We start from the raw sequence: 24,822 nt of genomic DNA, 5'->3' as shown, positions 1-24,822 counted from the left end.
GTGCAGAAGACCTAGTTACTGATAGCCTGATGTGCTCTCATATAAATGAAGATAGGTAATCCATGATGTCTCCCTTATTTTAGTTCCCAAAAAGCTCAGGGCACTCTTTCCTCTGAGTCTAGTGTTATGATGTGACACTTACATTTATGACTTAAACTGTTCTGGTCTATGCCTTCATCTAGAAAACAAAGGTGACTAACACCTCCTTTGCAAAGTGGAATGTAAGAAACCAAGCACAGTGTCCAGCACATTCAATCAGCACAAATAGGTACTGACTGACTTCTGAGAGACTAACTCTACAAATGGACAACGGCCAGACCATATACAAAAATAGAACTCTGACCAACAACCTGCTTAGGAAACTGACTCCATGTCTATAATACACAGTCCAGGAAGTCAGCCTGCTGTAAGTTGGATTTGTAGGAAGTCAGATTGGTTACTATCTCTAGTAACAGTCCAAAAAGCTAAACAATAACTTTGGTAGCAACTGGTCTGAAATGGCTAGCACTGGATTACTGACAGCTTCCCTAATTTTTGTCTCTGCTCCCAATTCAGGACCAATCAGAGGAAGGCAAATATGTACCTCTAACCAATCATACAGCTATTCCCTTCTACTCATCCCACCTCCAGCTTCCTTGTGTCAGTAGCCTCACATCAGGGTACCCCTGAAGCCTTCTCTTTTTTCCACTGTTGAGCATACTTACTCCTTGCCTACCTTCAAGTCTCTGCCAAAACGCAAGCGATGGTGGCTGATTCCTTGTTATTACAAGTTCAGAATACATAGCATTTGCTTGTTTTCATCTGGTTGGTCTCCAGTGCTTTCCATTTGTCTATGTATATGAGACACTGTCCTTAGAGCTAAAGGTATAATGAGAACATGGTCCCTGCCCTCCTGAAGCTCCCTTTCCAAAAGGAAAAGCTAGAAGATCAATAAATCAGCAACTATACAGATGAAGGATGCAGGGTGTGGTGAGTACTGTGAAAGAAACCAGGACGTGATGTGATGTGCATTCCTAGGTGATGGAAGTGGCATCTCAGAGCAGTTCGAAAAGACTGCTCTGTGGAGGAGAAACCTGAGCTGATACTTGAAGGATAGGAATGAGCTATAGCCACATTGAGAGAAACCAAAGAGCATTCCAGGAATAAGGACCAGAGACCAGCCAGGCCAGAGGTGGGAAACCATGTGGCAAGTTCTAGGCAAGTGAGGCTGTAGCACAGTAAGCAGAGAGAGTGGCCTGTGATAAGACATATAAACACCAATTATGCCTAATAATATTGTAACTGCTTTGCGCAAACAATCTCATGTTGCTTCAGTGGTTTTCTTATACTTGAGTCTTAATTATAAGCAGTTTCAAACACTTCTGAAGTGGTCGTTGTGTTAAAAAAGGGGACCAAAGTTATTCGTTAGAAGTAATTTTAATGGCTAACATTTGTCAGGAGCTTACTACACACTTTATAGGACTTAACCATTTAATTCTCCCAAATTTTTCCTACATGGTAAATGCTGTTACTTCCTTTTTATAAACGAGGAATTGAGGCACAGAGAGCCACTAGCCAAAGCTGACAGAGTACACACTGAAGGGCAGGGTCTGAATCAGGCAGTCTGGATGCAAAGCCTGTGCTCTTAGCATCCACGCAGTGCTGCCCCTTCGAGTTACGTAGCTATCGTGAGTCAATTATTTGGCGATGCATGCCAGTTCCCTTGAGTTTGCAGCAGTATTGTGCTTTCCAGTAGCACAAAATATGTTTGAAATTCAAAATCTACTATCAGGGACTTATGTATCTTCAAATGCTATTTACTGCTAAAAAAAAAAAAAAAGATAGGGTCCAAAGGAGCATGAGAAAAATTTTCCTCACAAGAAAAATAAAGAACTATAATTCACATTTTCATAAACAGCCTCAATTTGCAAAACTCATCTATTATTAAATCTTTATCCATAATTTATTACACAGATATTTATGCAGGTCAATGCATGCTTAGCGTGCAAAGAGTGACAGGCTTGCTCTCCTGGGGAAACCAACAATCTGTGCCTAATAGACACAGCAAAGATGGATTTTATTACTTAAATAAATGGGTCAGAGAAAGTAAGCAGGCAGAATAGTCTGAGGGCTGGGAAAATCTTTTCTAATTCCTCCTGTTCCAGGTGGAGTTCTGTCTGCATGTAGAGCCTGAGAGTGCCCGAAGCCGACCCGTCAAGCAGTCTCGCTGCCGGGCAGTGACTTACGTTCCCATCGTGGTTTGGGCAAGAGAGGGGCTTTCCCGCAGCCACCGCAGTGACTGTCTCCAGGATGGAAGACTCCTCAACGTTGCTGCCTGGCGTTCGCTGCAGCACGTCCATCAGGTTCGTGATGAAGAAGTTGTTCTGGAGCGCGGCCACCCCCTTCTCGGGCAGGATGGAGGTCTGGCGGCACACCGGGCAGGACAGGGTTAAGCTGTGGGCGGGAATATAGTTCTGCAGGCACCTGTGGCAGAGGCAGAAGCAGAAGCCAGAGCGCTGTCAGCACAGGGGGCTCCGGGAACAGAAACTGCCACTTCTCCCAGGTGCCCCACATGTTCCCAGCAACTAGCCAGGTCGCTCTGCAGAAACTGCCTTTGTAACCTTCCTTTACTAGGAAAAGAATATTTCAGAAGCCAGGAGGTAACACTGGCCCTGTTGAAGGAAAGAGTGATGCCACTGACTTTGGCAGTGTTTTCTAGAGCCTTGTCTGTCTGTCTCTCTCTGTCTCTCTCTCTCTGTCTCTCTCTCTCTCTCTCTCACACACACACACACACACACACACACACAGGTGTGGTCTGTGCACAGGCAGCCTTGGCCTTGCCAGGGAGCTTGGCAGAAATGCAAACTCTAAGGTCCCTGTCCAGGCCTAGTGCATCAGATCTCAGGCAATTTGTAATCACATTAAGGTTGAGAAGCATTGCTCTAGAATATCTAGTCTGGTGTTCATGAACTTGTAGCCTTTCACAGAGAGAAGAAACACGTCACACTTTTGGGGGAAACATTTTTACATACAAAGTCATAAGCAAATCTCTGCTGTTAAAAACACACCAAAGTGAAAGTGTTTTGTTTGAGGCAGGAAGGGGACCCCGAGTCACACTAATATGATCTCTTCTTGCCTCTCCTCAACAAGCATCACTTAGTTCATTTAATTGATGGAATGTATTGCAAATAATGACCAACATATTGTATATACTGACCACTAAATTCAAAGTACTTCCAACAGCCCAGTGAAGTAGGTACTACTGTGATCACCTTGACATGTCTCACAAAATGCAGGCAGAGAGCAGCTAAGTTACTTGCCGACAGGATGCAGGTGGTCAGGGGGAGAGTCGGAATTCCAACCGAGGCAATTTGGTGCCAGAATCTAAACTCTGCAATAACTACACTACGCAATGCTTTCTAGTTTCTCGGCAAAACAGGATTCAAATACCAAGGATTTCACCCATATCCCTTATTTTGCAGATGAGGAAACCGGCAACAAAAAGTTAACTGATCTTCCTTATGTCACAGAAGTAGCTAATGACATCTAAATCCAATAAACACTGTTTAATCCTATCTCATTAGACTTCTCAGCAGCATTCATCGAACTTGACCACTACGCTTCACCCCCTCCCTTTCTCTGAAACTTCATCTTCCCCTGGCTTATGACACCACACTCAGCTGGTTCTCCTGCCCGCTCTATTTTTTCTACGGAGTCAGTACAGTTTGGAGTTAATCCAGGCTCCACTGTAAATGCTCTTCTCTCCCTGGGATATTATATCCGCCTGCCCGCCTAAACTACAACACTGATGCACTTACATTTTTTCCCTCAGATATCTCCTCTGAGCCCCAAGTCTGTACACCGACTGCCTTTTTAGCACTTCCTCTTAGATGTCACACAGGTTCAAAAACTCAGCATGTCCCCACCCCAACCAATGACTGTCCCCCAAGCTGTGTCTTCTTCCTATCTCCATGAAAAGCACCTCTATCGCACATAGATGGACTGGGCTAAACCAAAGTGAGTGGGCGGGAGGCAGACTCGGGGCAGGAGGCAGACTCGGGGCAGGCCAGAACGTGGCCTCTCACCTGTCAGCACAAGGAAATGGGACCCGGACAGCAGACCAACTGAGCACTGAATACAGGGAATGGGGCAGCTCTGCTGACCTAGACTGAGTGGCTCTCAGCTCTGTACATAAAGAGCCCCAGACAATGGCGACTGTTGCCAATCAAATGATGCTCTCAGCGCAGGAGCCCAGGGATATGCGAACAATTAGCTGGTGTTCATGTTTCAGCCACACCTTTTTACTGTGTTGGGGGGGGGGGGGCGGACATCACTCTCCATTTAGCCCTTCTGGAATGTGAATTACAAAGTACATAGGTCCAAGTTTAAAATGACTAAAGTAAAAAGTATTGGTGCTCTACACACCACCACTAAAACAAACAAAAACCCTATATCCACACATACACACAAAACCACAAAACAACTCGCAGCAAAGAAAGCAAAGCAAACAAAACCCATAACTACCAATAATAAACCTCTCCCTCCGTCCATCACCATCAAGGACGTGATTATTCTGTTGCAATTGAGATCTTTCAAAGTAAATCAACTCAAAGCCTGCTCGATCAGTTGACAAATCTATGTTAAATTGGAGGGCAGATGTAATTAGCATTGATTTCAAGCCTTTGGAAATACCAATTTCCTGTTCTATAAGAGAAAGCAAAGTGTTCTAATTATGTATATTAAATAATAATAGCAAATGTATTTAACAAAATGCTATAAAACATAATTACCATATTCATTTTTAAGAAAAATATGTAACCTTACTAGGGAAATACTTAAATTAGGTCACAGATAAACTAATTACTAACAATATCTTTATGCTTAACTGCTTATGTGGGAAACTGAACAAGGCGATAAATGTGTATTCTGATAAATGAGTGACTCAGCAGAAAAAAAACATTTAGGACAAATAAATAAGGAAGTATACCTTTTATATATAGCAAATTGCTATATACGTAATTTATAATTATTACATATATAGTTTTTCTTCATCAGAAATATCATACTATTCCAATGTGTTATTAGTGTCTTCCGAAGTATCTATGGAAGGGAAGCTCTCACCTTTTAATGCCTCACATATGCAGGTGTTTTCACCTGACTGTTAAATGGGAAGAAATGATAGATTCTTAATCGTCCCTTAGCAAAGATCCTTTGGGAGGGAACTATGGTTGGCAAAAATTGTTCCACAAAGAGCAAGGGGAAATTTTTTTTTTACATTTTAAATCTTCAAATGTTTAGTGCTCCCCCTCCTGTGGAAATGAATAAACAGCTGCTAGATTTTTTTTGCTCCATTTGTAATTACTTAAAAGAAATTAAATTATTGGCAATTCACAATTGTGTTTCTCACTGTCTATCAGAAGCACAGAAGCTGGAGCTCCCAGCGGTAACTGGAGCTATAGTAAGAACCCTTGGTAGCAGGTCAGTCTGTGCAACTCCCTTCTCCGCGCACAAAGGAGGCTTACCTCTCGCAGAAAGTGTGCAGACAGGGGAGAACCTTGGGGTTTTTGTACCGCTCCAGGCATATACTGCAAATCAGAAACTGCTTGTCAATCTGGCGCACCACAGGACTTGGGATGTTGGTGGCTTCACTGGCCATCCTAGACCACTGACATGGGGGGCCGGCTGTCTTTGACCCTGCACACTGCTGCTGTCAGACAGAAAAACCAAAATGGAAACATATTTAATAAGCTATAAGTGCAAATCAATCATTGCCTTATTCACTATGGGCATTGTGTTCCATGTTAGTGAGCTCAGAATGACCATAGCCAACCCTCCTGCTGTGGAGGAAGTACGATGAGCTGCCTATTTTGCAAACCAACAAAATGATCACAGGTTCACCATGCAAACAAAGCAAATTAGAAGAAGATGCGTTGTACAAAGAGGTGTGCTTGCTGACTTCCAACACAGCAGCAACTCAGGGGTTACATACTTATATAGCTGTACCTGTTCATGCCTTTGGCCATGACTATATTTGAATATATCTCTACTGTCTTATTAAAGTAGTCTTATAGCCTACATTAAATAGTCTCATAACGATAGAATATGTTTTTCCAACTATCACACAGTACTTGAAAGGGACCAAAATATGCCACTTTGACATAAGAATAAATATTTTGACCTGAAGGCAATTGAGAAGCAGCAGACGTGGGGGACTTTGTGCACTCTCCCACCTGCCTAGTATTTCCCATCTGTAAAGGCGCCCCACTCTCCGAGACCAGGAGAACGGGAAGACTCAGAGATGCACAGAGAGGGGTCTGCATAGCAAACCTCACTCAACACTCTCCCCTACCACACGTTTCCTGATCACTTTCCCACAACTCACTGCCTTTAAGAGTATAAACGGCCTTTTTCCCTGTCTAGTCACTTCACAGTTTCTTGCCCTTTGTTAGAATAGCATATAAGCTCCCAGGTATAACCACCTCTTGGGATTTTCACTTCTTTTCTGTGAAGCCCCCATGCATGTAGAATTAAAAGTACTAAGTCAATAAAATGTCACACATTTTGTTGGGGGAAAATAAAATAGCCATAAATTTGTACATCTTTTTCTCCTGATAATCTGTCTTTTCTCGGGCTCATTCACAGGCCCCAGACACAGAACATAAGAGTGTAGAGAAAAAGTTTCCCCCCACCATGTACTGTTACTATGTAGGATAGGAATAACTAGAACTTTTAATTTAAAACTTTGTACGTGGTTCAGTGTTTTCTTTCAAACTAAAGGTCTGTAGATTTCATGCTAAAATGTATTTGTCATGGATCGGGGACAAAGGCTAGAGATAGTCCTTATTATTTTAAGCAATGTCTGTTGGTGTTTGTGTGTAGGCGTTTGAAGGCCACAGAGAAACAGGCAGAGGGTCTGTGAGAACAAGGGAAGAAGAAGTTACCACATAAAACAAAGCTCCATTTACCACCTCAAAGAACTGCTGGCTTCTATCCCAAACCAAGGCTGAGCTAAAATTCACTTCCTAACTTTCTGAATATTTGGTTAAGGTATCTACAGCCTTCAATTCCCAATAGAATGCTTTTTGACAAAAAAAAAAAGTAATTAATCTTCAGGACCCTGGGCAGGCGGAGTATTCTTCTCACTCTGTAAGATTTTTCAAAGTGAGGCTCAGTTCAGAAATGTGGCAGAAGCAAACTGGGGTGTGCAGGCCTCTAAAACTCACGGTCTCTTCACTGCTTAACCCACCACGCCTCCCTGGACTTGTGCTTTAAGAAGGCTGTACGAGGGAAGGTTGGTTCATGTCTGACATGCTAACGTGGCCTGCGACTTGCGTTTGAAGCTGGAAAATAAACTATACTTACAGAATCAACAATTCTATACTTTCTAAAGGAATCACTCTTTTCCAAATATAAATGATAGTTCTTGTTCCCTGCCCAATCCTCAGGGTTTTAAAAAGGTGTCATCTTGTATTAAGAAAATTCTATTTACACAGATCTGAGTGGAGTTACAAACAGGACACACCCATTTTGCAATGCCGTACCTTCTAGATAAGTTCACTGAAGAGCCTGATTAATAAACAGATAGAGCCTTGTGAAAGCACTTGCTACACAGGAGTGTCTGTCACACTCAAAGGACTCACTGCGTTAGTTAAACAGTGTAGGTGTGGCATACCCAATTAGCCAACATTATCTGCTAGACTTTCATTGAATGTCTCCCTGAAGAATGAGTGGAGAATGAAATTATTTGAATTAAATGGAGCTCATCTCTCAGGAGCTCAAAGTGCTGGCACATCATCTCCTTCCTTCAGTCATATCCCTATGATATCGGACTAGGGAACGAATGCATTTGCCTGTCTGTAAAACCAGGAAACCAGAGCTCAAGAGTAAAATGACTTGGCCAAGGTCATCCAGCAAAATCAGTGAATCAGAAAGCTCAGATTTCAAGTTGTCCGCCTTATCTGGTAAGTCATGATACTTAAACATATGCAACACTTGACTCTGTGTATGTGTGTGTGTGTGTGTGTGTGTATGTATGTGAGAGAGAGAGAGAGATAAAAATTACAGAGTGCTCACTTCAGCAACACTAAAATTGAAATGATGCAGAAGATTAGCATGGCTCTGGAGCAAGGGTGTGCTCCATATTTTAAATATATATATATATATATATGTAAATTTTCAGTTAAAAATCACATGTCCCCCACTTTATTTTGAATACCTTTTAAAAATTTTCATATTGCCATTTGAAATAATCAGTCATGCTGAGTATTAATGAAAGCAGAGAGAAAATATATTGGATTTTACCTGTTTTTTTCTTAACCTTAGAACTTTGGATTTTGGGCAAAGCAGAAAAACATTTGTTTTAATAATATATGCTGACTAAATGAAATTTTCTGAGCCAACGTTTTTATTCTCTAAAGCCAAAATAGAAACATTTTATTCTAATTTCATGATCATTATTGTAGGGGTGAGAATCTTTGGTAGAGTTCACACTAATTTAAAATCACAGCAATGCTACGGATCTGTCACAAGTGACCTGTTGAAGGCATCCGGGTCTTTAGGGCTCCCAGGATCAACACAAAAGGTTTCCGAACCCCCAACACAGAGGCTCTGCCAGGAACTATCACTGCCTGAATATGACTGGATCCGCACAAGAGGAAGGCAATTTGACTGCTCCTAAAGGGATGATGTGCTCAGAACATTGGAAGCCAGAATGTACCAACAAGCACCGTGGGAAGCCTTTCATCGGTCTGAATATGCCTTGAGGAAAATGCACAAAATATATGACAGCCTTTAATCAAAGTGTTTGGGCATGACCACAGTTTCTGATCTCCTTGATTAGAAAAGCAGTACATCCTTATCTAGATTCTCAGCTGACATTCTTGCCCCATCTCGGTTTCTGAAGTGCCAAAGATCCTTCTTTACTCACATCAGCCCCAGAAACGAGAGAATGATCAGGGAGGAGATGAGGACACAGAACAGCTCTGCGGGACACCAGCAAAACCAATTTCTGAAGAGAAAACATGAAAACACGCCTGGGGTGGGCTTTGTCTTTGAAGGACCCCAGATGCTTTGGATACAGAAACAAGCATCAGACATACTGACGAAAGGAAATGGTAGAGAAGTGAAGGCAGGAAGAGCCATTTTAAAAGTGCAGAGGTAGCCAGCACAGGTATGATACTGACTTTAACAGGCTGTGAGAGATGTCATGTGGGGAGACTACCCGAGGCTCCTTGTCAGTGGCAAACCAAGAGCAACATCGCTTACAGAGGGGCTCACTCCCCCTCTCCAGCTCTGCTCAGTATCTTTCTCCAACAAGCTATTATTTAACATTGAAACTTGCCCCCAACCCCTAGGACTTGCTGGAGTACATCCTTGGATGGGGTACATCCAAGGATGGGGTACATCCTTGCTGTTTTCCTCCATACTTCACTTTCTAATACAACTCTGTAATGTATTTATTTTACATATTACCTCCTCCCACATCCCACTAGGATGCAGAATTCTCGAGGGATTCTTGTCTGATTACTCACTGCAGTAGTCCCAGCTCCTAGAACTGTGCCTGGTACATCGTAGTCACATATTATTCTGAATGAACCAAACAAATAACGTCTAACATGAGAATGAATTCAGTCCCTGCAGCAGAAAAAAGGGGCACTTGCTGAATGACATGATAAGGAGCAAGGTCATTACCAGTCATGGGAAAGTTTTTACTTGACATCAGACAGTACCTGTCTTCCCGTGTGATGCTTAGCAACACAAGCTATCATCCAGAAGGTAAAGAGTTAGGAACAGATGTTAACATACTCACAAATACAGGAAAAGAAATTGAGAACTGTAGAAGACAAATACACATGGCAAGTAAAAGTCTAAGAAGGTTGCCACATAAATTCCTTATAACAGGGGGCTTGCCACCTAAATGCAGCTCGTTGCAGGTAAAAACAATGCAACAATCACATCACCGAGTCCTTGGGCAGAGAAAAATCCTGTCCCAAAACTTCTTTCCTCTTGTCATCTCTGGTATTTTTCCTAGCTCACTTTCTCAGACCTACAGCTTGGTGAGAATTACAACCAAATGAAACAGTAGAATTTGATAGGAGGAGATGGAATGAAAGAAAAATGCCTGCATCCACAATTCTGTGGTTGAGACCATATCTCCCACCTCAAATTATACCATTTAGATGAGAAAACCATCCGAACCCCTATTGCTGACACCACGGTGGGGAAGAACAGGCAGGGAGGAAGGAAGAGAACAGCCACACTGAAAAGGCCTCTTCCTGAGAAGGGGAGAGAGTTGGTGAAAACTCGTCTGGCTGGTCTGCGAAACATGGTTGGGAAACAGGTCAGGATTCCTTTGGAGAATAAACCTTTAGCACGTGATTGCGGGTAGGAGGCAGCAAGCATGTTTGATTATACATCACCCTCCAGGCACTAGATTCCATGCCTGTTGCTTAATTTTATGGCATTCCTGGGTTGCTCCTCCTCTTTGCTGCCACTTAGCTGAATTTATTAATACGGCTACATTTTGTACTGCTCTCAGGCCAATGATGGTGGTGTGGATATGCTAAAATCAGCTTCTCAAGGAGTTTAAAATCTTCTGATGCAGTTCTAGAAAGGAACTCTTGAACCATTAGGATTATCTATAGCTCACAATATGCCACCTTGTACCCGCTGGGACAGGTGGTACCTCGAGCTCAAGCCACAGGTTGAAACATGACTAAAGAAACAAAGTACTTCTAATTTCTAAAATGTGTGAGTGTCCCCCGCAGTGGACTTGGCATTGGAGCTGAGAACCCAGCTAGAATAAAGGAGGACAATCTTCAGTGGAATTAAAACAGGGTGACCTATTTCCAGTTAAATCAAGCTGCTATCCCAAATGGGCCGTTTTGTAAATTAGAAGGCCAGATGCAGTATCCTTCCTGACAGTATGTATGTGTGAGTATGTGTGTTGGTGGGGGGACATTCGAGGGGGAGGGTATCTATTGGACTCTAACTTCTGTCTCCGGGCAAGGACATGCTCAAGCTTTCCAAAGGTTCTTACTTGCAGGGTCAGATGCATGACAGCTTCCCTAGACTGCTGGGGTTTGCTTATATGGAAGTGATTTATTTTTTATTTTTTATTTTTTTAAAGATTTTTTTTAAAATTTCTTTTTAGAGAGAGGAAGGGAGGGAGAAAGAGAGGGAGAGAATCAGCAATGCGTAGTTGACTCTCGTGCACCCCCTACTGGGGACCTGGTCGGCAACACAGGCATGTGTCCTGACTGGGAGTCGATCTGATGACCCTTTGGTTCACAGGCTGGCACTCAGTCCACTGAGCCACACCAGCCAGGGCAAAAGTTGATTTAAAAGCCAAGTCCCCAACTTGTTCTTATGCCTATTTTCTCTACCTCTTTCCTTAGTATGGATAACTGTTTGCCATGGCTTTCTTCATAAAAGCCCTCACCCTTTGCAGTCAGTTCTTAAGATTTGCTCTGGGGATTCTAATTTCCAGAAGGAGTCTGCACAATGGAGTGTTAAGTGGTCAGGCTAATCGATGTTCATCTTGCAGTACCCTGGGACCACCAAGATGAATGGGGTCTCCTCTCCCCACATCCGTCACCTTTCTTTCCATGTCTCCTCCCTTGCTTTCCTCGGGAACTCCACAAAGAGGCCGAATATTCTGGAAGCACAAAAATGGCAGAGCACAGCCAGGCCCCTAAACTCTGGGGGTTGGGCGCAGTTCGCAAGTAGGGGGAGGAGAAATTTATTCTACATCGAAACTTCAAAAGACAGGCCTACTCAGAGGAAACCTCTTTTGCCCCTGGTTAATAGGAAGCATATTATTTAATGCTGATGTTGATTAGACTATTAAATTAAATAAATATCTTTTCAAGAAGAAGAATAAACAGCACTTAGGGAGGCTGTGGAGACTAGAAAGGCAGAGAAGGTAAAGCAGAAGTGGGCAGAAAGGCCCACATGCAGAAAACGATCATGAATACCTCCTGCAATGGGGCCATCTGCATGAATTATCCTGGGCTCCTCTGCTCCTCAGTATCTGGTCTAATCTAAATCCCCCAAATGTAGGAGGGCAACCCACCTCATAACACTCAGAGAACCCTGCCGGCCAATCCCATTATAGAACAAATACTACTCTGGTATTAAAACCCTTATATAAGTAATGGAGGGGCACAGATAGCATTTTTAAGCCATTACAGTTGTGTGCAAACTACAATTGTGCCACAATTGGAAGTAATTTGGTCACATTTTTTAAAGAAAAAACCATAATGGTAAGTCATTTGGCAGCAAATTTTTTAAAGTTTGAAAGGACCTTTCTTCTATACATTTCAATAATATACACCAATGTTTGGTTAAAGTCTTAGTCGTATGAAAGAGATCATGAAAAAAAGCACAAAAGAGACTTAAAAATTGAAATTAGTTAAATTTTTGAAAATTGCTACTTATTTAGGTTTCTTCCCTACTTAATAGAGAAGAGAGTTGTAAGTTTGAAGAAATTAATGTTTAAAGATATCCAAATGAAGGACATTTTCATTTCTTTTTAACACAAAGAATAAATATTTTCACTCTATTTCACATGCAAGAAAACCCACTTAAGCTTTTGTTATATTCGAAAGGTCATCCCAGGATTATAATAATAACTGCAGTGAAAATGTATATGGGTTTTATTCTGTTTTAAAAATGTGGGCACCGTCCATGCTGCATTCAGATTTCTGGAGGCAGCACATTCTATCAAAGAACCTTTTTACATTAGGCCATGTTTCAACGTTTCCAAAGACACAAGTGAGAAAACCCCTTGCGTCTTTCCAGGAGAATATTGAAAAGGAATATTCAGAGGTTTAGGAAAGGCCACGGCTGACATGTCGGCAGCAGAGCTGCTTTCTCACACCACAGCACACAGGAAACTTGGCTTTGTGTGCCTGTTCGGAGGGCGTGCACGATTTAACATCACAGTGGGTTAGGACTGGTGCTGCGGAGGCATCTGCTGAAAAAGAAAGGCACCGGGCGGAATGGAATCCTGATACATAGGAAATCAGTTCGAGAATCTGGGCAAACAAATGGTTCTCCTTACATACTCTGATTTCTTTTAAATAAAAAAGAAAGCTCTCCTAACAATTGATAAGCCAGAGGAATAAAACTATCACAATAGGATCTAAGCCAAAGAAGAACCGATGATTTTTTAAATGCCTCATTGTAAAGCTAGACCTGTTCCTTAAAACCCATCTCTTTCTAAGACAGAAATATCATCTTATCTTTTGATTCAGAAATTCACCTCATTTGTAGTTGAACATGAGTAGCTTTCTTACTTGCTCTCCTACCCACCCCCCTCCCCTGAAACCAGGAATAATGACAGGGTGGGGCACACTGTAGAAACATTTCTAGGATACAAAGATAATGCCTACTGTTTCAGGAAGCAAACCTAAGGTCCAACCCAAAGATTTTTTTTTTCCCCCTGTAATGCTACCATTGAACTCCGCCCAGATTTGAGTCTCCTGCAAAGGCAGGGGAAAAAATGTTGGGAAAAAAACTCAAATCATCTCCCACATCTTTCCTGGCCATCAATGGGATTCGGAATTCAGAAGGTCGAGTCATGCATTATGAATGAATGGGTTTCCAATGGTAACTGGGAACCGTGGCACTCAACCCCAGGGTTCTCTAATAGAGAGCTGGGTGGGGGAAGGGTCAGTCGCACGTTCTCCTCCACCCTGGGGTATCCGGGAAGGAATCCTGCAAATGAAATATTGCATCCCCATCTTTGTACCCAACATATGCAGGAGGAAAAAAAATCTTTTTTTTAAAATAAGCCAAGATACACTTTAAAATAAAGACTAGTAAAACCCCCCCAAAAAGCTAGTCAGATCACATTAAGAACTTGATAAGAAAATCTTGCAGGACTTTCTCCCTATTTTTGTGAATTCAGTGCCTTTGTTTAAGCAAAGAGCAAGCCTCCCTCTATCTTATAGTTATAGACCGTGCAGTATTACCAAGAGAGGAAAGGTGGGGTGGGGAGCAGAACAGAGAGCAGGAGAAATCAGTTATCCACCTGGCATAATACTAAGCAATCGGAATGTTTAGGACCTACTCATTTCTGCAGACAAACTAATCAACAAAGCAAAGCATTAAACCCTCCCCAGCTGCAACCCTGCGGGAATCAAAAGAACAATGCACATTTCTGCTAACATCTCAAGTTTGGAAGCACCATGCAAAGAGACTGGTTAAAATCCCCTACCATGCGGTGCAGCCATCATCAGAAGCCCAGCATATCTTCTGCTCTGTGGAGGGATGTGCCAGATCATGAACAGAACAGAGGAAGAGAAAAATGGAGGAAATGAGAGGAGAGGAAGCTCAGCAAGTCCGCAGGAACGTTTCTGTGTCCTTAACAAGTGGGAGACCCCTCTCGGCATTCAGACCAATCAATCCTTATCTTACAGGACATCTTTTTCTCACTCAGGGTCTGTTGAAAAGACTGCAGCAAACCAAGCAAGGGATTATGGGATAGGGATGCAGCAGCGAGCTGCAATGAGATTCGTGGGTGGCTTGCTCGCCCCCTCTGAGTCAGCAGTCAGCTGTTTCCAGGCTCTCCGCTGGGCCGCTGAGGTCCGTCACCACAATGTGACTGTAGGACCCACCCAGGGAGAGGCGACCAGTGCACAGGTCTCCCCGCGCGGCACAGCCTGGACCACACTGTGAGCGCTACAAATCGGAAAGAGGGCGTGCTGATGAGCAAAAGGGAGATGCGGGGAGGATGGTTCTTCAAAGAAAACTAGACCTACAGCAACTCAATATGAAAAGTTCAAATTTAAAGGGTGTGAGAGCACACACTTTCTTTAGGGAAAAAACAAAGAGGAACTCTTTTCTTAAACTTTTCAAGTAGTTTGAAACACAAATGCAAATTTAAAACATGCAAAACAGCTCAGTTCAACAAACCTCTACTATCTTTTCCCCTCTTGGTATTTGCCCAGCAAATAAAACACAATTCCTCAAAGCCAAATAGTGGAAATGACATTTCTCTGCTCTTAGTGGTTCTGATCATTCAGAGAAAAAAAAAATCATACAGTATTTATTTGTTTCAGGGGATGAACAGACCTCTGCTTTTTCTGATGATGCAAAAGTTTTTAGTTAAAGGTTCAGAAACTTGACCAACTTTACATATGCACATAACCTGACTTCCTACCAAGTCACTAAACTTACTTTTAAAGGGTCTGCTAACTTAAAAATGATCAGCACGTGGCCATAAAAACTAGTGGGTGCGCACATTACAAATAATACTTTCGAGTTAAAAAAATCATACATTTCAGGATGGAATTCACAATCATTCCATTTTCTACAGCAATGAAGGCAGTTCCAGAATCATACTGCATTCTCTTCCTTGATTAATTAGTAGTTGAAGAGAGGGCACTAAACACTTTTAATTAAATAAAACTGTGAATCTGCATACTTGATCACATCAATATTCAGCACATTCTTTTCTTGCAGGCAGGCTTTGTGCTGGCTGAGCCCTGCCAGGCAGTGGAGCAGTGGTTTCCTTTGTTAGTGGGAGGGGAAAGGGGTCATAGGGAATCCAGTGACATGGACAGGCCCAGGAAGATGCACAGACATGCCAGTTTCAGCATGCTGTTCCAGGTGGTACACAGTTCTCAAAAGCCGAGGTTGCCCTGGACAGGTAGCTCATTTAGTTAGAGCATCATCCCAATACACCAAGGTTATGGGTTCGATCTACGGTCAGGGCACATATAAAAATCAACCAATGAATACACAGATAAGTGGAACAACACACTGATGTTTCTTTCTCTCTCTCTCCCCACCCCCAACCCCACATTCAAACCAATAAATAAATAAACAAAAAATTTGCCCTGGCTTGTGTGGCTCAGTGGATTGAATGCTGAACTGCAAACCTAAGGGTCACCAGTTCAACTCCCAGTCAGGGCACATGCCTGGGTCGCGGGCCAGGTCCCCAGTATGGGGAGTATGAGAGGCAACCACACATTGACATTTCTCTCCCTCTCTTTCTCCCTTCCTTCCCCTCTCTCTAAAAATAAATAAATCATTGAAAAAAGATGTAAGCCCAGGTTAACACTCTGTTTTAGAAGTTTTGTTTTTTTCAACAGCTTTATTGTGACATAATTCATATATTACACATTCCCCCCATTTCAAGTGTACAATTGAATGGCTTTTAGTATATTCACAGATGTAGGCGACCATCACCATAATCAGTTTTAAAGTATTTTCATCACCTCAGAAAGCAATCCTGTACCCAATAACTATCACTCCCTACTGAGTCACCCCACACAGTCCTAAGCAACCACTAACCTGCTTTCTGTCTCTGTTCTGGCTGGTCACACGCATGGAGCCATAGAACATGGAGTCTCAGGTGTCTGGCTCTTTTTCACTTAGCACAACGTTTTCAAGGTTCATCCATGTTGTAACATGTATCCGTATTTCATTCCTTTCTACAGTTGAAAAAACTACCCCATTGTATGGAATAGCACATCCCATACAGGCGTTTTGTTTATCCGCCTGTCAGGGGATGGACATTTGAGTTGTTCCCGTCCTTTTGACTGTGGAGAGTAACACCGCTGTGAACATTCCCATGCAGGCGTTTGTGTGCACGCCTGCTCTGTTTTAGTTTACCATCTAATGAGAACAACACCTGAAGCTATGGGCTGGCTGCCCCCACTTGGTTCCACAACATCTCCTTCCCAAGACAGACCATGACAAAGGTGCCTGACTTGCTACGAAGGGAGTCTCCTCTTCTTCTCATTTGCGCTACTGAGCCCATCCAGCAGGCAAATTCATCAAATACCAACCCCCCCCAGCACATCTTCTTTCCTTCCTCTGTCTTTCTCTTCCCCACTCTTCCCAACCTCTGGGCCACACAACTGGAGTGAGTCTCTGCGGTCATAAGATGGTGGAGAAGCGGGAGAGATCCTTGGTCTTGTTGCTGGGTTTGTGGTCAGAGAAGGCTCACCTACTGATTCAATCATTCCGTCCAGTGAATACCTGTAAAATGTCTAGTGTGTGCCAGGCACTAAGTAGGCATGGAGGACACAGAGAAAAACATCATTTCTTAGCCCTCAGGAAGGTCACAGTCTAGTATGGGAAATGGATGAGAAAGCAGGCAATCGCAACGCAGTGTGGTAAATGCTTTGCTTACAAGAGGAAGTGGAGACTCGGGAGCCCACCAGAGGGACATGCCGGCGTGAGGAGGAGTTGGGTGAGGAGGAGAGGGGTGCATTTCGGGCACGGAGCACAGAACAGGCACAGGCGTGGAGACAAGAGCTGGCTCCCAGGAACTGAGAGTGGTAACTTCGGTGTGCTGCAGCCTGGGGTGCGGCGGAGCAAGTGGGGATCGTATGTGCTTCTGATCTTGCCCTGGAACTGGACTAGCTCTTCCTGGGAAACAGCACTACACAGGACACTTGGTGGGGGGGGCGTCCCAAATGCCCTCATCATGATGGCTTGCTTACTTACTACCTGAGTAAGTGGGTTCGGAGGGCTCAGCCAGGAACCCAACGCACTTAACATTGTTTATTACAGGCAAGTGCAACCTTATTTTTAGCACGTTGGGCAAACGAACCAACTGTTTATAATTCGGGTCTGAGTTACCACTGGATGTATTATAGGCCTCAGCATCTTCCCCTGGACACTCCCTGGCAACAGGTAGTGGTAGTAGTGGTGGTGGCTGTTGCTATGTAAGAGTGGTTTCTTTCTGAGTTGGAGTTTGCTTGTTTTGAGACCTCAAGCAGCCAGACAGTGGTGCCACAAGAGCAGAGAAGAGCCCAAGATCCTTAAGATTGAGCCTGCTACACACCTTACTGACATCTTGGGGCTGTCTTGTGGATCCACCCTTTCCCCATAGTTGAACAGACATTAAAGAGTTAACTGTCACTGCCAAGTTTGGCTGTGATGCACACAGGCATCGGGAGGTATATGGACAGTGCACATACCCGAGAACAGGACATGTGCTAACTAAACTGGGGTTGGCAGCATCCTGGGAAACAGAGATCTTAAATTCATGGGCCATCTGTTAGGGGCCAAAGCCCTTCACAGGCAGCCTGTCTCTCCCCAACCAAAGAAGGGGCTCCTAGAGAGGAAACTCCGGAAGACGGCACTCCGGACCACTTAGCCCCCTACTTGGCCTCCCCCGTCCTTTTTACACTTTGTTTTGTCCTCCCTAGTCACACTCTAGTTCCTAAACATGCCACCATATACCTATATCTGTATCATCTACATGTACATCTACATCAGTATCCATATCTATATTTATATATTTTGTAGGGGTTCTCACCCACGAAATGGCACCAAAGCCCCTGATGGAGTGGTGGGGCATGCATTTGGAAATGAGAAGGGGCACTGTGGGGTGTCATGTTGATTGTGTATTTGGGGCGGGGAAGTACCGCCTAGGGACAGGGACGCCAAACACCCCCCAGTGCAAGGAAAAGTCACATACACGTACGTTTGTCCTCTCAAACTGCCACTAGCATCTCCTTTGAGAAACACCAATCTCTAGGCTCACATGCCACGTGTTCTGCCTGGAATGCTCTCATTCTTGACTGATTCCTTCCCCTGGTTAAGTCCTTCCCATCTTTCTGAATGTAGCAAATACATCGCCCACCTTAGGGAGGATCCTCTGACAATTCCTCCAGTTCCAGACCCTCCCAGCCCAGTCTGGATTGGATGCCACTCTCATGTACCCCATAGCATTCTTTGCTGGAAATTATTGACAGCTCTGTCTTTTACCTCTGAGTCCCCAGGCCCTAGTGCAGTAGCTGACACACAGATGCAGAATGGCAAACATCCTTCTGCAAATGAATGAGTGACATAACATGATGTAAACGTTCATGTCAGAATTGGAAAATAGATCAGAGATGACTAGGGAGATGCGATTCTTCATATCAGATTGGTGGTTTATAATTTAGAAAGCAATTTCATAATCCAAAGCAAAGCAAACCCAGGAACAGATAGAGCAGACATAATTATTATTTTTGTGGAAACTGGGGCTCAGAAAGGTTTCAGGACCAGCCCACTGTGGAGCAGCCATTATGCGGCCGAGGTGAATCAGAGTTCAGGTCTTCAGCTGGCACGAATCCTCATTCGGGGCCCCAATCCCCTGCGAGGATGGGCGAAAGCTGCACAGTTATCAGGCAATTCTGCAGTGGAACAAAGCCAGCTGATTAGAGAGGTGGTTTGTTCCAGCGACAGACGAACACAATCCACTAGAAGGAGGCAACCTGGAATCAGGAGCCTGGAAACTCTGCCTAATGCGATCATTATTGAGTTTTTCTTATCTTTGCTCTCAGAAACCCTTATGAAAATTATTGCCAGATGGTCCTCTGAAAGAAGATAGTACAGAACAATTATTCTAGCCTTTGTTCAGGGCCTGAGCAACTGGAGAAGAGAGATTATGATGGATGCCATAGCTCTCCAGGTGTGGCCCCTCAAAATCAGGCTCCTTCCAGCCACTCCAGACTTTCATAGGCAATTGGGAGGCATGGTTTGGCTTGGGCGCCAAGAGGCTCCTTCCTTGCTATTGTCAGGAAGATCCTTGGAGGTCCCCCACACTAGGGGGTTAGGGGCCATCCTTTGGTGGCTATGAGGATGTCCTACACCAAAAAGGACTATTTGAAAATAATGGTGATGAAGCAGAAAGAATCTTCCCTGTCATGTTTCCTCAGAAAAAGAGAAGGTCCAAGCTAGCCTTAACCTAGTGGGGTGATGTGGACAGAAATGGATTAACCAGGAAACCAGCTGATCTAGTTGCAACCCAAGAACTCACACGAGAGCTGGCCTGCACCTAGGATTACCATTTAATATTCTACATTTCACAAATGACCACATGCCAGATGATGTACTAGGCACTGATGATACAAAAAGAAGGAACAAACAGAACCTCTCGGAATCACTCGTGGGGACACAGTTCCCTGCCTACCAGTCATGGCCATGCTGATTGGGTCTCAGGTGTCGGGATAGCCCTTCCCAGACAGCCACTGTGTTGGCAGTAGAAGTGACTCAGTGACCCTACACTTTCACTAATGACTTCTGAGTTCACTCCACCTTTCTTGGCACTTTTGTCACGCTGAGTATACTGACAGGTAACTAACACTCATGTCTAATAACTCTACCAAAAAGGGAATTCACAGTAGGCCTAGTATAACTTATGCCCATGAAACCCAGAACGCTCTCTTTGCTGGGTGCTTGTGAGCCATCCCATTCATATTCCTCTACAAAATTATGCTTGATAGTGTTCCTTAGCTTACAATCTGAGCTTTGGAAGTAAAAAGTGTGTTTCCCTGCCACCAGTCTTTAAGAAACTTCACCTTTTCCCTGAGATCCCCTGAAAACCGGGGTCTGTGATTTGGCAATCATGCTCTATAAGAAATCTAGAATGTCACTTGTTGAAGCCAGGAGGTGTAACATTTTTTCAGAGCAAATGGCTTTTCTATTTTTACCACCTGTATTTGTTTCCTAGAACTACTATAACAAAGTACCGTAGAGCGGGATGGCTTATAATTGCAGCAATTTATTCTCTTACACTTCTGGCCTCCAACACAAAACCAAGGTGGCGAGCTCCCTCTGAAGACTCCAGGGCAGACCCTTCCTTGCCTCTTCTGGACAGGCCTGACTCCACTTGGCGGTGCATCTCCCTCCACAGCACATGGCTCTCTTCTCTCCGTGTGTCTCTAGCTGTCACTCCTCTCCCTGTGTCTCTGTTTTTTCTTCTTGTAAGGACACCTGTCATGTTGGATTAGGGCCCACCCTCATAGAGTATGACCTCACCTGAACTTGACTACATCTACAAAGATCCTATCTCCAAATAAGGTCACATTCACACGTGCTGGGATCTGGGACTTCGACATCATTTTCAGAAACACAATTCAACCCACAACACCTACTGTGGGAGAAAGGTCAACATGAGGCCAGGGCTGATGTAGGCTCACATGAGAATGACCCGGTTTTCCCAGAGCACTGTGCCCTTGAAAACAGGAGTTAAGATAACCGGGGAGTGTTATGTCTGCTTCACTTACAGTGTGCATTAGTGGAGCCGTGAGGTGACTGCCTATGTGTTCTGTGTGTCAAGGTGACCTCCACACTCCTTGGCTCTCATCTCTGGTACCTACCCCAAGCAGGGGAGGGGCAAAGGAAGCTTCTGGGCCTCCTGATGAGATGAAGGTACAGTATCTCCTGCTTTGTCTCCTTCACCAACACTTACTAACCATATTATTAGATTGAAGCCTGACTGAGTCTGATTGGCAGCTCAAACCCCATGCTGCTGGCCAACCCTGGTGTGTCTTCCTTTTCATTAGCCTTCAGAAGCCCTTTCTCCATCGGAAGATTTCCTTTGCAGAAAAGACTGAAGCAAAAATACAAGGCTGTGCCATCTGCTGATACAGCATGCTACCCCCTTTTTATTCTTTGTCTGGCTCTGATGAAAAATAAAAAGCAAAAGCAAGTAATAAAATGCTCGTTTGTTCTGCCAAGGTTTGGTCTGACTAATTCAGAGCTGACTATTTGTCCTGAGTATGCTTGGAAGATAGCCTCCCAGTCCTAACTTTGGACTCCCCAGTACACTGGTGTCCACACTGAGAAATACACCGGTACCGAGGTTTCTCTCTGCAGCTTCATGATCACACTTCTCATTTTGGCAATTACATGCAAGGCAGTGGTGGCAGGTGACTGCTTGCCTCAGCGGTTCACCTTGTTTAATTCAACAGTGCAGTGGTTCTGACTACCAGGTTGGGAGTTGGTTAGGGATTCTATTATGCAAATTCCCTGTGGTGTCTGACATGGAGCACATGGAAACCAGACCCCCTGACTGACCGTCACTAGGAGCCAGGGGCTGGCTGATACAGGCGCATCGCTGACAATGCCCTGCTAGTCAATGCACTGACCTCCTCTCCCCTACATTCCTTCTCTGTCCCTGTGAACTGGATTATTTTTAAACCAACACGCAGTTCAGGGAGAACCTAATAAACCTTTGTAACTGTTGACCAAGTAATCCCACTTCCCTCAAACATCACAGATACGGGCCAATCTCAGACAGCCCTGCTTTCCGGGCTGGCAGGAGTCGGAGAGCATTCCCCAGCTTGGCACGCTAGGCGGTGGTTTCTATGACAACAGGCTCCTCCCCTAGGGAGCCGAGGTTTCCTCTGGCTACAGAAAAGCTGGCTCCCCCTGGACAAGAGATGTCAGAGACTCGGCTTATACAGTATTATGAAATCCTTTCCCCCTGCCCCACACTCCCCACCCCATGTTTCCATTCCTAACCTGATTTCCAACCACGAAACGCGACCACTCGGTAAAATATCTGATTCAGATGGTGGTGGAGTGCCGAGGGAGGGAGGGGGGGTCCTCGCCTGGCCGTCTGCCAGGGCGGGTGCTCTCACACCGTGGCCCGTTCCCTTCTGGCACCGGGGCTCCCCCGCCCCGCCTCTGAGCTTACCTGGCCTCAGTGCTCCGGGGCCAAGGTGGGACTTTCTCTCGCTGCCGTGCCTGAGTCTAGGAGAACCTGAGCTCAGGGCTTTAACCCGCACGGTGGTACTGATGAAGGAGTCTGGACACCTTGGTGGAGAGCTGGGGAGGGGAAGCACAGTTTGCTGCCCCCAATATGCCTCATTGGGATATTGATTATTTTAAGTTGGTTATTTTTAAGAAACAAGAGACTGAGGAAAAGCCTTTGAACTTTCCCCTAACTGCCAAAAAGAATTTAGATAGAAGACTGGCTCCAGGGAAGGAGCTAACATCCTAGAAAACTAGAGTTTAATCTTTAGTGTGTGTTAAACAGGGAGGAACCTAGCAAGGCCCTTTGGTTCAAAGTCCTCTCTGTGTCCTATTGTTAAAGATGACCGAGAAAACATTTAAGCACCAAACCTTTGCTTTCCATTTCCAGGTGAACTGACTTCCTCCCCTTGGAGGTCCCAAACCAAAACGACCCCCGCCCCCTTCTCCTTAGCTCACTGGGCATATATAGGCTTTAAGTGCCTGGCTGTGCTTGTCCCGTAATCTTACGGAACACTCATAAATACATATACATCATAAATTTGGTTATTTTCTCCAATTAATCTGTCTCCTGTCAATTTGATTATGACACCATCTAGAAGGACTAACTTAGAAGGGTAGAAAAGAAGATTTTTTTTCTTCCCCCACAATACCCTAGGTATCTGAGGACAGTGAACTTAACCTCACGTGCAGGAGGCTGCCCCCCCCACCCCACATGACCAGGAGGGAGTGCTTTCCTGAGCAGCACACATGGTGCCACACTGGGCACTCACACCCAGTAACACCACCCTGCTGGGAATGGCAGCGTGGAGCTGTGACCGAGGCACCGGCCCTGGAGACATATCCGTGTAAGTGTGTTGGTAAAATGTCACCCCAGAAGGCTGCGCCGAAGACTAAACAGTGTGGTGTGTCAGGGCCTCAGCACCAGGATGAATGCACAGCAACTGCAATCATCAGAAGCTGTGCGAGCCATGGTGGAGCGTGCGCACAGATTCGAATCCTGACTCAGCCGCTGAGGCGAGTAAGTAGTGTAACCTCTCTGTGCCTCAATTTCCTCTTTTGTAAAAAGGGGATAATAACCTACTTCACAGATAATTGTGAGCATTAAATGACTTGGTCTGTGACGGGAGCCTGCCTCAGTGACTGACAGAGCACGCCATCACTAATGTATTGCGCAGTAGCATTCTGGTAGTGCTGCCAACCCAAGATTTATGAGTTCCTTCAGGAACACCTAATGATTCACTTTTGTATTCCTAGAGCCCGGCTCACGCAGGGGTTCAATAAACATTTTTTTTGGATGAATGGACTAATAAAACACTTCTCCCCATTAATTCTTTTCTTATGCCAAATAAAATCAATAAAAGAGAGTGGGCAGAATAACAAGAAATCAGGAGAGATACATCTATATGCTTTTTATCATACTTGCCTGGACCCAGCCTTGCTTCACCTTGTGGCCCACTTAGCGCTGGCGTCTCCAGCTGATTTTGACACAGCAGAGTAAGAGGCTGGAGCGTTACTTTGTTGCTCTTGGTGTTTCGTCAACCCAGTCCCAGTCCCAGGCCACCACCAGGAAGGGAGAGGGTCTCTGTTCAAGCCCATCTGCCCCTTGCTCTTAGGAGTATGGACAACGGAAAGTAACCTCCCAGAATGATCTGATCCTAAGTCCCTAACTGGGAAGGTAAGGGTGGGTAGTCACTCCCCAAGCCTGTAACTTCTTTAGTGAAAAGTCTTAAGCCAGCCCTGTCCATTGTTCGTGGGCATCTCAGTTAACACAACTTTGAAATGCCAGAGAAATGTCCCTCGAAGGGGATATTAACCCTCAAGAGAGCACATGATGTTGTGAACTATCCTGTAATCCCTTCCAAGCTTGCTCTCTCCAGTCTTTCTCATGGCCCTCTTTAACTCTACATGCATAAAAGGAGCTGGAAAACTTATTCTCGGGTGCATTTGAGACCTTGCTCCCTGGCATATGTTGTCAGTTTGGCTCAAATGAACTCTTGTAAAAATTCTGTACACGTTTGGACATTTCTTACATTGACATAATGGCCTGTACTTCAGGATGGTCAACAACCAGTGGAAATGAGTCTCATTAGCCAGCATCTCGCCTTCAGAATCAGCAGGCTTCTTGGAAAGGTAGGAAGAGAAACAGTTCCTTCTGGCGCCTTTCCAGAGTCACAGATTTCCCTGTGATGGAACTCGTTATCTCTGGATGCAAGAATAGGAGGCCTCGCTTTCACGTCCTCCCCGAAATGGACATGCTCCAAAGTACGTACCGACTTGCCTAGCTCTCCCCTCCAGGGTTGGCAATGTGTCCAGGCTGGGAGCCAGGGAAGCCACGGTGCCACCAGAGGTTAG

General features: G+C 44.6%; 1 protein-coding gene across 6 annotated transcripts in view; it reads right to left on the bottom strand.

Moving 5' to 3' along the window:
- TRIM2 (tripartite motif containing 2) overlaps nt 1–24,822 on the bottom strand; it is a 176,528-nt gene that overhangs the window by 38,711 nt on the left and 112,995 nt on the right. For 3 of the 6 annotated variants that reach the window (XM_053658480.1, XM_053658481.1, XM_053658482.1), the window contains exons 2-3: nt 5,502–5,686; nt 2,226–2,463 (exon numbers count right to left, since the gene is read on the bottom strand). In XM_053658480.1, coding sequence (XP_053514455.1) covers nt 2,226–2,463; nt 5,502–5,686 — 423 coding nt within the window. The remainder of the gene's footprint in view (nt 1–2,225; nt 2,464–5,501; nt 5,687–24,822) is intronic. The other 3 variants (XM_053658485.1, XM_053658484.1, XM_053658486.1) reach the window with 2 other exon arrangements.

Source organism: Artibeus jamaicensis, unplaced genomic scaffold, assembly GCF_021234435.1.
Source record: "Artibeus jamaicensis isolate MK-2021 breed Jamaican fruit bat unplaced genomic scaffold, CSHL_Jam_final scaffold_537, whole genome shotgun sequence".
Taxonomy (NCBI): domain Eukaryota; kingdom Metazoa; phylum Chordata; class Mammalia; order Chiroptera; family Phyllostomidae; genus Artibeus; species Artibeus jamaicensis.
This window is presented reverse-complemented; position numbering and strand designations above follow the sequence as displayed.